This window comes from Salvelinus alpinus, chromosome 3 (genome assembly GCF_045679555.1).
Source record: "Salvelinus alpinus chromosome 3, SLU_Salpinus.1, whole genome shotgun sequence".
NCBI classification, from domain to species: Eukaryota; Metazoa; Chordata; class Actinopteri; order Salmoniformes; family Salmonidae; genus Salvelinus; species Salvelinus alpinus.
Window position 1 is genome coordinate 66,290,396 of NC_092088.1, and position 14,188 is coordinate 66,304,583.

The 14,188-nt window shown below is 42.7% G+C and overlaps 1 protein-coding gene across 1 annotated transcript; it reads left to right on the forward strand.

Annotated features, from left to right (window-relative positions):
* The first annotated feature begins 573 nt into the window (after positions 1-573).
* Positions 574-14,155, forward strand: supv3l1 (SUV3-like helicase). Its single transcript, XM_071393744.1, has 15 exons — positions 574-1,040; positions 1,455-1,532; positions 1,662-1,769; positions 1,893-2,007; positions 3,592-3,760; positions 4,325-4,436; positions 10,308-10,385; positions 10,601-10,692; positions 10,888-11,068; positions 11,266-11,359; positions 11,592-11,811; positions 11,929-12,009; positions 12,138-12,314; positions 12,943-13,091; positions 13,269-14,155. Exons 1-15 carry the CDS (start codon positions 755-757, stop codon positions 13,675-13,677), a joined length of 2,349 nt encoding a protein of 782 aa, XP_071249845.1. The 5' UTR covers positions 574-754; the 3' UTR covers positions 13,678-14,155.
* Positions 14,156-14,188: the final 33 nt, after the last annotated feature.

Below are 14,188 nucleotides of genomic sequence, written 5' to 3' on the forward strand. Positions count from 1 at the left end.
GAGGTCTCTAATGCACGGGTTAAAAGGGTATGGATCCCAAGGATTCTGGATAGCACTTACATTTTCAATCCTGATCTTACCTACAAACTGGTTTTATGCATTCCAGTAAAAAATGTTTTACAATAATGTGTGCCACTGATCGCACTCAAGTGCTGAGTCATAGTAGGCATTCTATTTTCGTCATTGAAATGTCAACTTGCAGCTAACATTTGTTCAGAGAGTTTCTAAACCCAGAGGCAGAACATCGCCTACAAGTGTTATGGGGGATTTTTTGGGGAGAAGCAGTTTCTGCCTATCTTTATACTTTACTGTCTTTCATTTGTTTTCTTTTTTTTTTTTTTTGCACTTTGACGTTTTTGGGGTCCGTTTGGTTTGTGGAATGTATGCACTACAGACTTACCAGAAGTATTATCGGTAAACGTGTGCTGCTATAATACATGTATTATTTGAATGTATCATCAAGTCATTTCTATAGAAACAGTTTGTATATTTTCTAACTAAAGCACTGCATTTTGTGAATTAATATAATAAACAAATCTAATAAATCGCTGCAGGCATATTTCTGGACTGCAATCCAAACAAGGGTCCTCCTGCACGTTGTATCACAGAATGAAGCCGATGTTGACCGTCCTCTGCTGCAATACTGTGCAAAGTGTTACCAGGGAAAATATTGATAAAATGCGACATTGAAAAGTGTTTATTGACACAAACCAGACAAGGCAACATAATCGCGGACTATATCTAGCAGCTAAGAATGTCAATAAACCGCTGTATGCTTCTGTTCTCACGAGTACAACACAGAATATGCGCCATATCTGTACGAAACACAAATGCTCTGGTGGACAGTCGTTGTGTACACTTTGGATCTATAACGTTATTGAAAGGGTCTTTGTCTGGTTCTGTGTCCACCAGACAAGGTGTTTCTTCAAATAGTTCGTCACGACCACCAGACACCTCACTATTTGTGCCTCTCAGCATCAAGGGTGATGTCGGCAGTGATGGGGCTGTGGGAGCTGAGCTCACGCAACCTTTGGACAAAAGTACTGTACATCCATATTGTAGTGCTAACTGTTCATGTTGATTGCCATCTACACAGATTAGCTGTCAATAGAAAACTGCCAGTATATCTGTAGCTGACTGCTACTAAACTGTTGATGATATCCTCCACTTAGCTGTCATCAACAGGCTAACGTTAGCCGTTGGCCCTGAGACGTGGCTGCATTCTAACTGTATACTATGGAGTCTACAGCCATGTCTCAGTCGTAGCTAGATAAAAGCTAGCTATGAATCTGAGACTTTTCAAGATCTTAAGAACTGTTGGACAAATTCCCTGTCAATAGATATTTTGTAAACGTGTTCGCTGTGACTTGCTTTCTATAATGTTTAGCCTATAGCTTTAAGAATAGGTCTACTGTATGGCAATTTTACCAGACCCATGTGATTTCTCCTAACAGATGAACTTCTCCAAATGTTGAACAAGTTCTACAAAAGGAAAGAGATGCAAAAAATTGCAGCGGATCAAGGTCTCGATGGTGAGAACAACATAATCGTTTCAACTGGCTGGCATAACGGTCTGGTACTCTTATCAAATATATTTTTTGTAATGATACTTCTCCAACTTGCCTTATGGTCATACTAAAACATTGATCTCTCCATGTCAGCTCGCCTCTTTCACCAAGCCTTCATCAGTTTTCGGAAGTATGTGCTAGAAATCTCTATGCTCAGTGCAGACCTTCATATCATCTTCAATGACATATGCTGTGGAGCAGGTGAGTTCAACACTGTGCTTATCATTTAAGGAATCAAGTGATTTAAAGCAACTGCAAGTTGGAACTTAATTCCAACCCCTCACACCCTGTCAACTGATGAGTGTTTTTGCTTGTGCTCGTCAGGCCACATAGATGACCTTTATCCTTACTTCATGAGACATGCCAAGCAGATTTTCCCCATGCTGGACTGCATGGAGGATCTACGCAAAATCAGTGATCTGCGTGTACCAGCTAATTGGTAAGTATCACACGTCATCTTTAGGTGACCTCAACTATATACACATTTTTCATTTTGAAAATGCTCTTCCATTCATTGTATCCATTTGTGTGTATATACACTGCTCAAAAAAATAAAGGGAACACTTAAATAACACAATGTAACTCCAAGTCAATCACACTTCTGTGAAAATGACCTCCAGCAGGCCACAAATGTGCATGTGTCTGCTCAAACGGTCACAAACAGACTCCATGAGGGCGGTATGAGGGCCCGACATCCACAGGTGGGGGTTGTGCTTACAGCCCAACACCGTGCAGGACGTTTGGCATTTGCCAGAGAACACCAAGATTGGCAAATTCGCCACTGGCGCCCTGTGCTCTTCACAGATGAAAGCAGGTTCACACTGAGCACATGAGCACATGTGACAGAGTCTGGAGACGCCGTGGAGAACGTTCTGCTGCCTGCAACATCCTCCAGCATGACCGGTGTGGCGGTGGGTCAGTCATGGTGTGGAGTGGCATTTCTTTGTGGGGCCGCACAGCCCTCCATGTGCTCGCCAGAGGTAGCCTGACTGCCATTATGTACCGAGATGAGATCCTCAGACCCCTTGTGAGACCATATGCTGACACATGCACATTTGTGGCCTGCTGGAGGTCATTTTGCAGGGCTCTGGCAGTGCTCCTCCTTGCACAAAGGCGGAGTTAGCGGTCCTGCTGCTGGGTTGTTGCCCTCCTACGGCCTCCTCCACGTCTCCTGATGTACTGGCCTGTCTCCTGGTAGCGCCTCCATGCTCTGGACACTACGCTGACAGACACAGCAAACCTTCTTGCCACAGCTCGCATTGATGTGCCATCCTGGATGAGCTACACTACCTGAGCCACTTGTGTGGGTTGTAGACTCCGTCTCATGCTACCACTAGAGTGAAAGCACCGCCAGCATTCAAAAGTGACCAAAACATCAGCCAGGAAGCATAGGAACTGAGAAGTGGTCTGTGGTCAGCACCTGCAGAACCACTCCTTTATTGGGGGTGTCTTGCTAATTGCCTATAATTTCCACCTTTTGTCTATTTTATTTGCACAACAGCATGTGAAATTTATTGTCAATCAGTGTTGCTTCCTAAGTGGACAGTTTGATTTCACAGAAGTGTGATTGACTTGAAGTTACATTGTGTTGTTTAAGTGTTCCCTTTATTTTTTTGAGCAGTGTATATCCACTTGAATATATATATACACACAAATGGATACAATGAATGGAAGAGCATTTTCAAAATAAAAAGTGTGTATATAGTTGTTTAAATATATATATATATATATATATACATACACACAAATGGATACAATGAATGGAAGAGCATTTTCAAAATGAAAAAGGTGTATATAGTTGTGTGTGTATATATATATATATATATATATATATATATATATATATATATATATATATATATATATATATATATATACACACAAATGGATACAATGAATGGAAGAGCATTTTCAAAATAAAAATGTGTATATAGTTGAGGTCACCTAAAGAGGTCACCTAGCGCCGTGTACACACAATACTCCACACAACTGTCTTTCAGCCATCCACTTGAATGTTTCCCAGGTACCCTGAGGCTAGAGCCATCCAGAGGAAGGTGATATTCCATGCTGGCCCCACCAACAGTGGAAAGACTCATCATGCAATTCAGAGATACCTGGCTGCCAAGTCTGGAGTCTACTGTGGACCGCTGAAGCTGTTAGCCCACGAGATCTTTGAAAAGAGCAATAATGCTGTTAGTATAACCTCTCTTTCACTAGTATACCCTTCCATAGAGAGAATACATCATTTAGAAGGCTTTTTGCATACTGTGGCAAATGGGCAATTCCATGCTAATGGAATTATGCTGAGACTCAGATTTTTTACTTTAAAATGCCAAACAGAAACCATTGATTTCAAGGTTTACCAAACTATACAACTCAATGCACAATGACTACTTTAAACAATTTACACAATACATTTTAAAAAATGCAGATGCAAAGTTTTATGGTAAAATTTATTTTATTCTCCTGTAAATGTGTTTTTGTAACATTTTCAGTGGAAATTGGGACTTGTGAATAGAGTTCCATGGTTTGTTCAACTTTTAAATCAATGTTTTTTGTTTTGTATACATTTTAAAGTGAAAAATATGAGTCTCAGCGTAATTCCATTACCATGGAATTGCCCTTTTACCTTGAAAAAATTGAAGTAAAATTTGTTTATCTAAGTGTTTCTTACCAATAATTTCCAAAATGTTTAAGTTCATTCTCAGAGCACTATGTCAAAGGAAGACGTTAAATTTACTTTTTGTTTCTCCCAGGGCGTGCCATGTGATTTGGTGACAGGAGAGGAGAGAACATTTATGGATGAGGAGGGGAGACAAGCTGAGCATGTGGCCTGTACTATCGAGATGTGCAGTGTCACAACACCATGTCAGTATCTTACCTTATCGCTCAACTTGTTAAACATATTTAAATGTACATTAGGGTATTTTATCACTACCATTCAAGTTAGGGGTGTCAAACGAATTTTGCCCTAGGGGCTGCATTCAGTCTTCAACGAGGTCCAGAGGGCCGCACTGAAAATCGGTTATATTTCCTCGCTGTCAAAATTTGCCAAAAATGGTCCTCTATCTATTGTTTTGGTGATTTCCGATGCTCCCTGACTGTCCAGCTTTCATTCAGGTGATTATTATCGAGCTGGACACAGTCAAGAATAGAGGTCGACCGATTATGATTTCTCAACGCCGATACCGATACCGATTATTGGAGGACCAAAAAAGCCGATACCGATTAATTGGCCGATTTAAAAAATATTTTTATTGACAATTACAACCATACTGAATTAACACTTATTTTAACTTAATATAATACATCAATAAAATCAATTTATTCTCAAATAAATAAGGAAACATGTTCAATTTGGTTTAAATAATGCAAAAACAAAGTGTTGGAGAAGAAAATAAAAGTGCAATATGTGCCATGTAAAAAAAGCTAATTCCTTGCTCAGAACATGAGAACATATGAAAGCCGGTGGTTCCTTTTAACATGAGTCTTCAATATTCCCAGGTAAGAAGTTTTAGGTTGTAGTTATTATAGAACTATTTCTCTCTATACAATTTGTATTTCATACACCTTTGACTATTGGAGGTTCTTATAGGCACTTTAGTATTGCCAGTGTAACAGTATAGCTTCCGTCCCTCTCCTCGCCCCTACCTGGGCTCGAACCAGGAACACATAGACAACAGCCACCCTCGAAGCAGCGTTACCCATGCAGAGCAAGGGGAACAACTACTCCAAGTCTCAGAGCGAGTGACGTTTGAAACGCTATTAGCGCGCACCCCGCTAACTAGCTAGCCATTTCACATCGGTTACACCAGCCTAATCTCGAGAGTTGATAGGCTTGAAGTCATTAACAGCTCAATGCTTGAAGCATTGCGAAGAGCTGCTAGCAAAACGCACAAAAGTGCTGTTTGAATGAATGCTTACGAGCCTGCTGGTGCCTACCATCGCTCAGTCAGACTGCTCTATCAAATCATAGACTTAATTATAACATAATAACACACAGAAATACGAGCCTTTGGTCATTAAAATTGTCGAATCCGGAAACTATCATTTAGAAAACAAAATGTTTATTCTTTCAGTGAAATATGGAACCGTTCCGTATTTTATCTAATGGATGGCATCCCTAAGTCTAAATATTGCTGTTACATTGCACAACCTTTAATGTTATGTCATAATTATGTACAATTCTGGCAAATTAATTACGGCCTTTGTTAGGAATAAATGGACTTCACACTGTTCGCAATGAGTCAGGCGGCCCAAACTGCTGCATATACCCTGACTGCTTGCACAGAACGCAAGAGAAATGACACAATTTCCCTAGTTATAAGAAATTCATCTTAGCAGGCAATATTAACTAAATATGCAGGTTTAAAAATATATACTTGTGTATTAATTTTAAAGAAAGGCATTGATGTTTATGGTTAGGTACATTGGTGCAACGACAGTGCTTGTTTTCGCAAATGCGCTTGTTAAATCATCACCCGTTTGTCGAAGTTGGCTGTGATTCAATGAGAAATTAACAGGCGCCGCATCGATTATATGCAACGCAGGACACGCTAGATGAACTAGTAATATCATCAACCATGTGTAGTTAACAAGTAATTATGTTAAGATTGATTGTTTTTTATAAGATAAGTTTAATGCTAGCTAGCAACTTACCTTGGCTTCTTGCTGCCCTCGCGTAACAGGTAGTCAGCCTGCCACGCAGGCTCCTCGTGGAGTGCAATGTAAGGCAGGTGGTTAGAGCGTTGGACTAGTAACCGGAAGGTTGCAAAAACGAATCCCCGAGCTGACAAGGTAATAATCTGTCGTTCTGCCCCTGAACAAGGCAGTTAACCCGCCGTCATTGAAAATAAGAATGTGTTCTTAACTGACTTGCCTAGTTAAATAAAGGTGTAAAAAATTTAAAAAATATATTTTTTAAACATTTCTTCATTTTTTTTAATCGGCAAATCGGTGTCCAAAAATACCCATTACCGATTGTTATGAAAACTTGAAATCGTCCCTAATTAATCGGCCATTCCGATTAATCGGCCGACCTCTACTTCCGGCGCCGACAGAGATGGCCGCCTCGCTTCGCGTTCCTAGGAAACTAGGCAGTATTTTGTTTTTTTACGTGTTATTTCTTACATTGGTACCCCAGGTAATCTTAGGTTTCATTACATACAGTTGGGAGGAACTACTGAATATAAGAGCAACGTCAACTCACCATCATTACGACCAGGAATATGACTCTCCCGAAGCGGATTCTGTGTTTTGCCTTTCACCCAGTACAATGGATCGGATCCCAGCCGGTGACCCTAAACAACGACGCCGTAAAAGGGGCAAACGAAGCGGTCTTCTGGTCAGGCTCCGGAGACGGGCACATCGCGCTCCACTCCCTAGCATACTACTCGCCAATGTCCAGTCTCTTGACAACAAGGTTGATGAAATCTGAGCAAGGGTAGCATTCCAGAGAGACATCAGAGACTGTAACATTCTTTGCTTCACGGAAACATGGCTCACTCGAGAGACGCTAACGGAGTCGGTGCAGCCAGCTGGTTTCTTCACGCATCGCGCCGACAGAAACAAGCATCTTTCTGGTAAGAAGAGGGGCGGGGGGGTATGCCTTATGATTAACGAGACGTGGTGTGATCATAACAACATACAGGAACTCAAGTCCTTCTGTTCACCTGACTTAGAATTCCTCACAATCAAATGTCGACCGCATTATCTACCAAGGGAATTCTCTTCGATTATAATCACAGCCGTATATATTCCCCCCCAAGCAGACACATCGATGGCCCTGAACGAACTTTATTTGACTCTATGTAAACTGGAAACCACACATCCTGAGGCTGCATTCATTGTAGCTGGGGATTTTAACAAGGCTAATCTGAAACTCCCTAAATTCTATCAGCATATCGATTGTGCTACCAGGGCTGGTAAAACCCTGGATCATTGTTATTCTAACTTCCGCGACGCATATAAGGCCCTCCCCCGCCCTCCTTTCGGAAAAGCTGACAACGACTCCATTTTGTTGCTTCCAGCCTACAGACAGAAACTAAAACAAGAAGCTCCCGTGCTCAGGTCTGTTCAACGCTGGTCCGACCAATCTGATTCCACGCTTCAAGACTGCTTCGATCACGTGGATTGGGATATGTTCCGCATTGCGTCCAACAACAACATTGACGAATACGCTGATTAGGTGAGCGAGTTCATTAAAAAGTGCATCTGAGACGTTATACCCACACCAACGATTAAAACATTCCCAAACCAGAAACCGTGGATTAATGGCAACATTCGCGCGAAACTGAAAGCGCGAACCACTGCTTTTAACCTGGGCAAGGTGACCGGAAACATGACCGAATACAAACAGTGTAGCTATTCCCTCCGCAAGGCAATCAAACAAGCTAAGTGCCAGTATAGAGACAAAGTAGAGTTGCAATTCAACGGCTCAGACACAAGAGGTATGTGGCAGGGTCTACAGTCAATCACGGATTACAAAAAGAAAACCAGCCCCATCGCGGACCAGGATGTCTTGCTCCCAGACAGACTAAATACATTTTTTGCTCGCTTTGAGGACAATACAGTGCCACTGACACGGCCCGCTACCAAAACCTGCGGGCTCTCCTTCACTGCAGCCGAGGTGAGTAAAACATTTAAACGTGTTAACCCTCGCAAGGCTGCAGGCCCAGACGGCATTCCCAGCCGGGTCCTCAGAGCATGCGCAGACCAGCTGGTTGGTGTGTTTACGGACATATTCAATCAATCCTTATCCCAGTCTGCTGTTCCCACATGCTTCAAGAGGGCCACCATTGTTCCTGTTCCCAAGAAAGCTAAGGTAACTGAGCTAAACGACTACCGCCCCGTAGCACTCACTTCCGTCATCATGAAGTGCTTTGAGAGACTAGTCAAGGACCATATCACCTCCACCCTACCTGACACCCTAGACCCACTCCAATTTGCTTACGGACCCAATAGGTCCACAAACGACGCAATCGCAACCACACTGCACACTGCCCTAACCCATCTGGACAAGAGGAATACCTATGTGAGAATGCTGTTCATCGACTACAGCTCAGCATTTAACACCATAGTACCCTCCAAACTCGTCATCAAGCTCGAGACCCTGGGTCTCGACCCCGCCCTGTGCAACTGGGTACTGGACTTCCCGACGGGCCGCCCCCAGGTGGTGAGGGTAGGTAACAACATCTCCACCCCGCTGATCCTCAACACTGGGGCCCCACAAGGGTGCGTTCTGAGCCCTCTCCTGTACTCCCTGTTCACCCACGACTGCGTGGCCATGCACGCCTCCAACTCAATCATCAAGTTTGCGGACGACACTACAGTGGTAGGCTTGATTACCAACAACGACGAGACTGCCTACAGGGAGGAGGTGAGGGCACTCGGAGTGTGGTGTCAGGAAAATAACCTCACACTCAACGTCAACAATACAAAGGAGATGATTGTGGACTTCAGGAAACAGCAGAGGGAGCACCCCCCTATCCACATCGACGGGACAGTAGTGGAGAGGGTAGTAAGTTTTAAGTTCCTCGGCGTACACATCACGGACAAACTGAATTGGTCCACCCATACAGACAGCGTTGTGAAGAAGGCGCAGCAGCGCCTCTTCAACCTCAGGAGGCTGAAGAAATTCGGCTTGTCACCAAAAGCACTCACAAACTTCTGCAGATGCACAATCGAGAGCATCCTGTCGGGCTATATCACCGCCTGGTACAGCAACTGCTCCGCCCACAACCGTAAGGCTCTCCAGAGGGTAGTGAGGTCTGCACAATGCATCACCGGGGGCAAACTACCTGCCCTCCAGGACACCTACACCACCCGATGTCACAGGAAGGCCATAAAGATCATCAAGGACAACAACCACCCGAGCCACTGCCTGTTCACCCCGCTATCATCCAGAAGGCGAGGTCAGTACAGGTGCATCAAAGCAGGGACCGAGAGACTGAAAAACAGCTTCTATCTCAAGGCCATCAGACTGTTAAACAGCCACCACTAACATTTAGTGGGTGCTGCCAACATACTGACTCAACTCCAGCCACTTTAATAATGGGAATTGATGGAAATTTATGTAAAAATGTATCACTAGACACTTTAAACAATGCCACTTAATATAAAGTTTACATACCCTACATTACTCATCTCATATGTATATGTATATACTGTACTCTATATCATCTACTGCATCTTGCCATCTTTATGTAATACATGTATCACTAGCCACTTTAAACTATGCCACTTTATGTTTATATACCCTACATTACTCATCTCATATGTATATACTGTACTCTATACCATCTACTGCATCTTGCCTATGCCGTTCTGTACCATCACTCATTCATATATCTTTATGTACATATTCTTTATCCCTTTACACTTGTGTGTATAAGGTAGTAGTTGTTGAATTGTTAGGTTAGATTACTCGTTGGTTATTACTGCATTGTCGGAACTAGAAGCACAAGCATTTCGCTACACTCGCATTAACATCTGCTAACCATGTGTATGTGACAAATAAAATTTGATTTTGATTTTTGAAGAAACTGTAGGAGTGTAGGTCCATTATAATTTCAAAACAATTTCAATTTGGTTTTAGTCATTTTAAAGTATACCGTTTGTTTGACACCCTTGATTTAAGTATTTGATTCATTTCTGATAGAGCTCGATTGCATTTGACGTTTCTTATCACCATTTGAGTGTTGACTAACATGTGAAACGTGTCTTGTGTGTTTTGTCCAGATGAAGTTGCGGTCATTGATGAGATCCAGATGATCAGAGACATATCGAGGGGATGGGCCTGGACTAGGGCTTTGCTCGGTCAGTAACTTCACTGTGACAGTTAGGACAAACTACAGGCCATTGTAAGATCACAAAATCGGGATATTTGGTTGCACTTTGTTATGGTACATAAATTACAAGCTATTTATTAAGTCAATAATGATAAGGTAAAATTATGATTTCACAGTAATAAATAATGGATTGTTCTTTTTCCGCTTTCCCTCTTATGTCTTTACTTTGTGTCCCGGGAATAGGTTTGTGTGCTGAGGAGATCCATGTGTGCGGAGAGCCTGCAGCTATTAACTTTGTCACAGAGCTCATGTACACGACAGGGGAGGAGGTGGAGGTGAGTCTAGCCAATCTAGTGAACATTAGTGTGTTTGGCTTCTAATGAGACTGTTCCAGTCATCATGTCATTAACATGATTATACTGAATATCAACGGTCTCATCCTATGAGAATAAAAACTTGGGATTCTAGACCGGCTCCCAAAAAATACTTGCGACGTCAAGTGTCTTACAGTTGACCCAATCTACTGGCAGGTTCGTAACTACAAGAGGCTCACTCCTTTCTCAATCCTGGACCATGCTGTGGAGTCTCTGGATAACCTGCGACCAGGCGACTGCATCGTATGCTTCAGCAAAAACGATATTTACTCCATCAGTAGGCAGATCGAGATCAGAGGCCTGGAGTGTGCGGTCATCTATGGCAGCCTTCCACCTGGTAAGGTTGTTTTTAGATGTCAGGTGATGGAGAGTTAGAATGGTGTGAAAAATGTAAAATGTAAAATACGGACATTCAACTTGTTCAGGTGCTGGACGGAAAAACAAATAACTGATATACTCCCGCTGTGACATTACTCATCCTTAAATGTATAATAGTGTGTATCATTAAAGCACTGTAAATTATATGGTCAACAGGCACCAAACTATCTCAAGCAAAGAAGTTCAATGACCCAGAGGACCCATGTAAGATCCTGGTTGCAACAGATGCCATAGGGATGGGACTAAACCTGTGAGTTGACCATTGAAACTGATTTTGATAGCATATTGTTGAAGCTTTTTTTCATTTTAATTTATTGCTGACAATATATATTACGTTTGAAGTACATTGTTCTACAGATTGTCATAAAAATACTTAACAGAAAAAATATACACATTTCTTGCATGATTAGTTGATTTTTGGTTTGCTGTAATTTAGTAGTTGTTGCCTCTATAAGCGTGCTACTATGTCCCTCCCACACTAGGAGTATCAAGAGAATCATCTTTAACTCACTGGTGAAACCCAATATCAATGAGAAGGGTGAGAAGGAGCTGGACACCATCTCCACATCTCAGGCTCTCCAGATCGCCGGGCGGGCCGGACGCTTCAGCTCCATCTTCAAAGAGGGCGAGGTCACCACCATGTACCGCGACGACCTGCCAATTCTCAAGGAGATACTCAGCAGAACCGTCGACGCCATAGAGGTGAGGAACAGCACATGGGCCATTTCTGAATTTTGTCCTTCTGTTCGGACTATTCAATATCCTTTATTTTATTTAATGACAATCAAGTATGACATGGTGTTAATTTCCTAATCCTAGACAGCTGGGCTGCACCCCACAGCAGAGCAGATTGAAATGTTTGCCTACCACTTACCTGATGCCACCTTGTCCAATCTGATAGTACGTTTCTTTACTTCATTGCAATTTACTCTGTAGCGAGAATCAAGATTTACAGTTGGTCAATTCACAGATTAATATTGAATTATTTGTGTTCATTTAAAAGTAACCCATTTTCTTTCTACCCCCAGGATATATTCGTGAGCCTCTCCCAAGTTGATGGTATGTACTTTGTGTGCAACATTGACGACTTCAAGTTCCTGGCTGACATGATCCAGCACATTCCCCTCAACCTGCGGTCTCGATATGTGTTCTGCACTGCGCCCATCAACAAGAAGCAGCCCTTTGTGTGCACCTCCTTCCTGAAGGTAGGAGCAGAGACATGTTTACAGCAGAATCCCTTTTCCATTAGCAACACTTGTTTAAACATCTGGGCCCGCATTCAGAAAGTATGAGTAGGAGTGCTGATATAGGATCAGCATTGCCTTTAAGATCATTATGAATAAGATTGTATGGACAGGGGGAACCTGATCCTAGATCAGCACTACTAGTCTGAGACACTTTGTGAATACAGACTTTGACCTCTGACTGAATTTGAATGGTTAACACCCTAATTTCATGTTATTCAGTGATAGGTCCACCATTTGGAATATAGAATTTGTCATAGGAAGCACATGTCCTTGCGTGAGTCACGCCATTGATTAATATTCTGGCATGACGTTGCCAGTTTGCTTCTGATATGAACCGTCTTACTGGAACTATAACAGCATTGATAAGGTTTTATTGTTGGTTGTTGGGCTTTAAGGGACGTGACATGAGTGGTTTTCAGGCAACAGTATTGATAAGATCTGTTGTGAATTGGATGAATGACATATTACTGTGACTATGGTCTAAGTGTAATCCTATTGATAAGGTTTATAGCACTATAGTGTTTGGGGCTGGATGATGAGACTGATTGGGAGAGCGTCACATCACACACAATCTCTCCGTGTCCAGTTTGCCAGACAGTTCAGCAGAGATGAGCCCCTGACTTTTGACTGGGTGTGTCGGCACGTCAGCTGGCCGCTGGTCCCACCCAAGAACATCAAGGACCTGGTGCACCTGGAGGCTGTCCATGACGTGCTAGACCTCTACCTCTGGCTCAGGTGATTCCATCTCTACCTTACCAATACCAAACCATTCACCAAGCCAAATTACCAATTGCTCTTGTGCTAATAGTCATCACAGAATTTAGTAACACAATGTGTATAATGAGATCATTGGTTGTCTTTATTGCAAATAATCTCAATTAGATAGTAATAATCCTCTCCACATGTCGCCAGCTACCGCTTCATGGACATGTTTCCGGACGCCAATCATGTCCGAGAGATCCAGCAGGAGCTGGACAGCATCATCCAGGTGGGTGTGCGCAACATCACACGACTCATCCGAGCCACGGAGACCAACGCCCCCCCGGGGACAAACCCGCTGTCCAACCAGAGGAGGCTGGGGCCCAGCCCAGTATCCCCAAGGAGGGTCCGAGGAGCCCCCAAGGCCCAGGACAGTGGAGTAGAGGGTTGGCAGCTGGACAAGTCCCTAGGCTCCCGCCTGGTACAGGAGGGCTTACTGACTCCTGACCTCCTAAGGCAACTGCAGAAGGAGTGGTCCAAAGTGCACCGCCAAGAGGAAGAAGGAGTCAAACTGGTTGCGGGGAATAATAAAACAAAAGGGAATAAGAAGAAGAAGAAGTGACCGTCCCAGTTTCTGCCTTAGGTCCTAACTAAAACATAGCAGGTTTTGTCTCATTTTGACTGGACTTCATACCAGGCGGTGTCATGCATTTTCAGTGGCTAAAGATGTGATTAATTGTATGTGTAGGTCCCAGCTCCTTTGTATACCTGCTCAAAAACAGATAGTCATTTTATGGGCCAAAAGGTGACGTAAAAATCCAAAGTAATATCTTATCTTATTACACAGTCATTTTGCGGTAATATTTTTATCACTTGAAAAGTAACGTGGTTGACTGCATCTTCATATAGACGGATAGTCTGTCTCGCACAGCAAGTAATGACAATTTTACACTATGTGCCCATCACATGCTTGGGCTAGCCTAGTGTAACTGCCGGAAACTCAAATGTTACCACCACTGATTTATATGCCCCTATGTATGATTTAAGGAATTGAAATAGCATAAATGATAAGGTCATTGATTAAAAAAAGTGTATTAATATTTTGGTTTTGATGAGGCCTTTGTATTCATTTG

Coding starts and splice junctions, on each gene's coding strand:
- supv3l1 (XM_071393744.1), top strand. CDS start 755: ATGTCAATAAACCGCTGTATGCTTCTGTTCTCACGAGTACAACACAGA. Junction 2,008..3,591: donor CTGCGTGTACCAGCTAATTG/GTAAGTATCACA, acceptor AATGTTTCCCAG/GTACCCTGAGGCTAGAGCCA. Junction 12,315..12,942: donor TGTGCACCTCCTTCCTGAAG/GTAGGAGCAGAG, acceptor CTCCGTGTCCAG/TTTGCCAGACAGTTCAGCAG.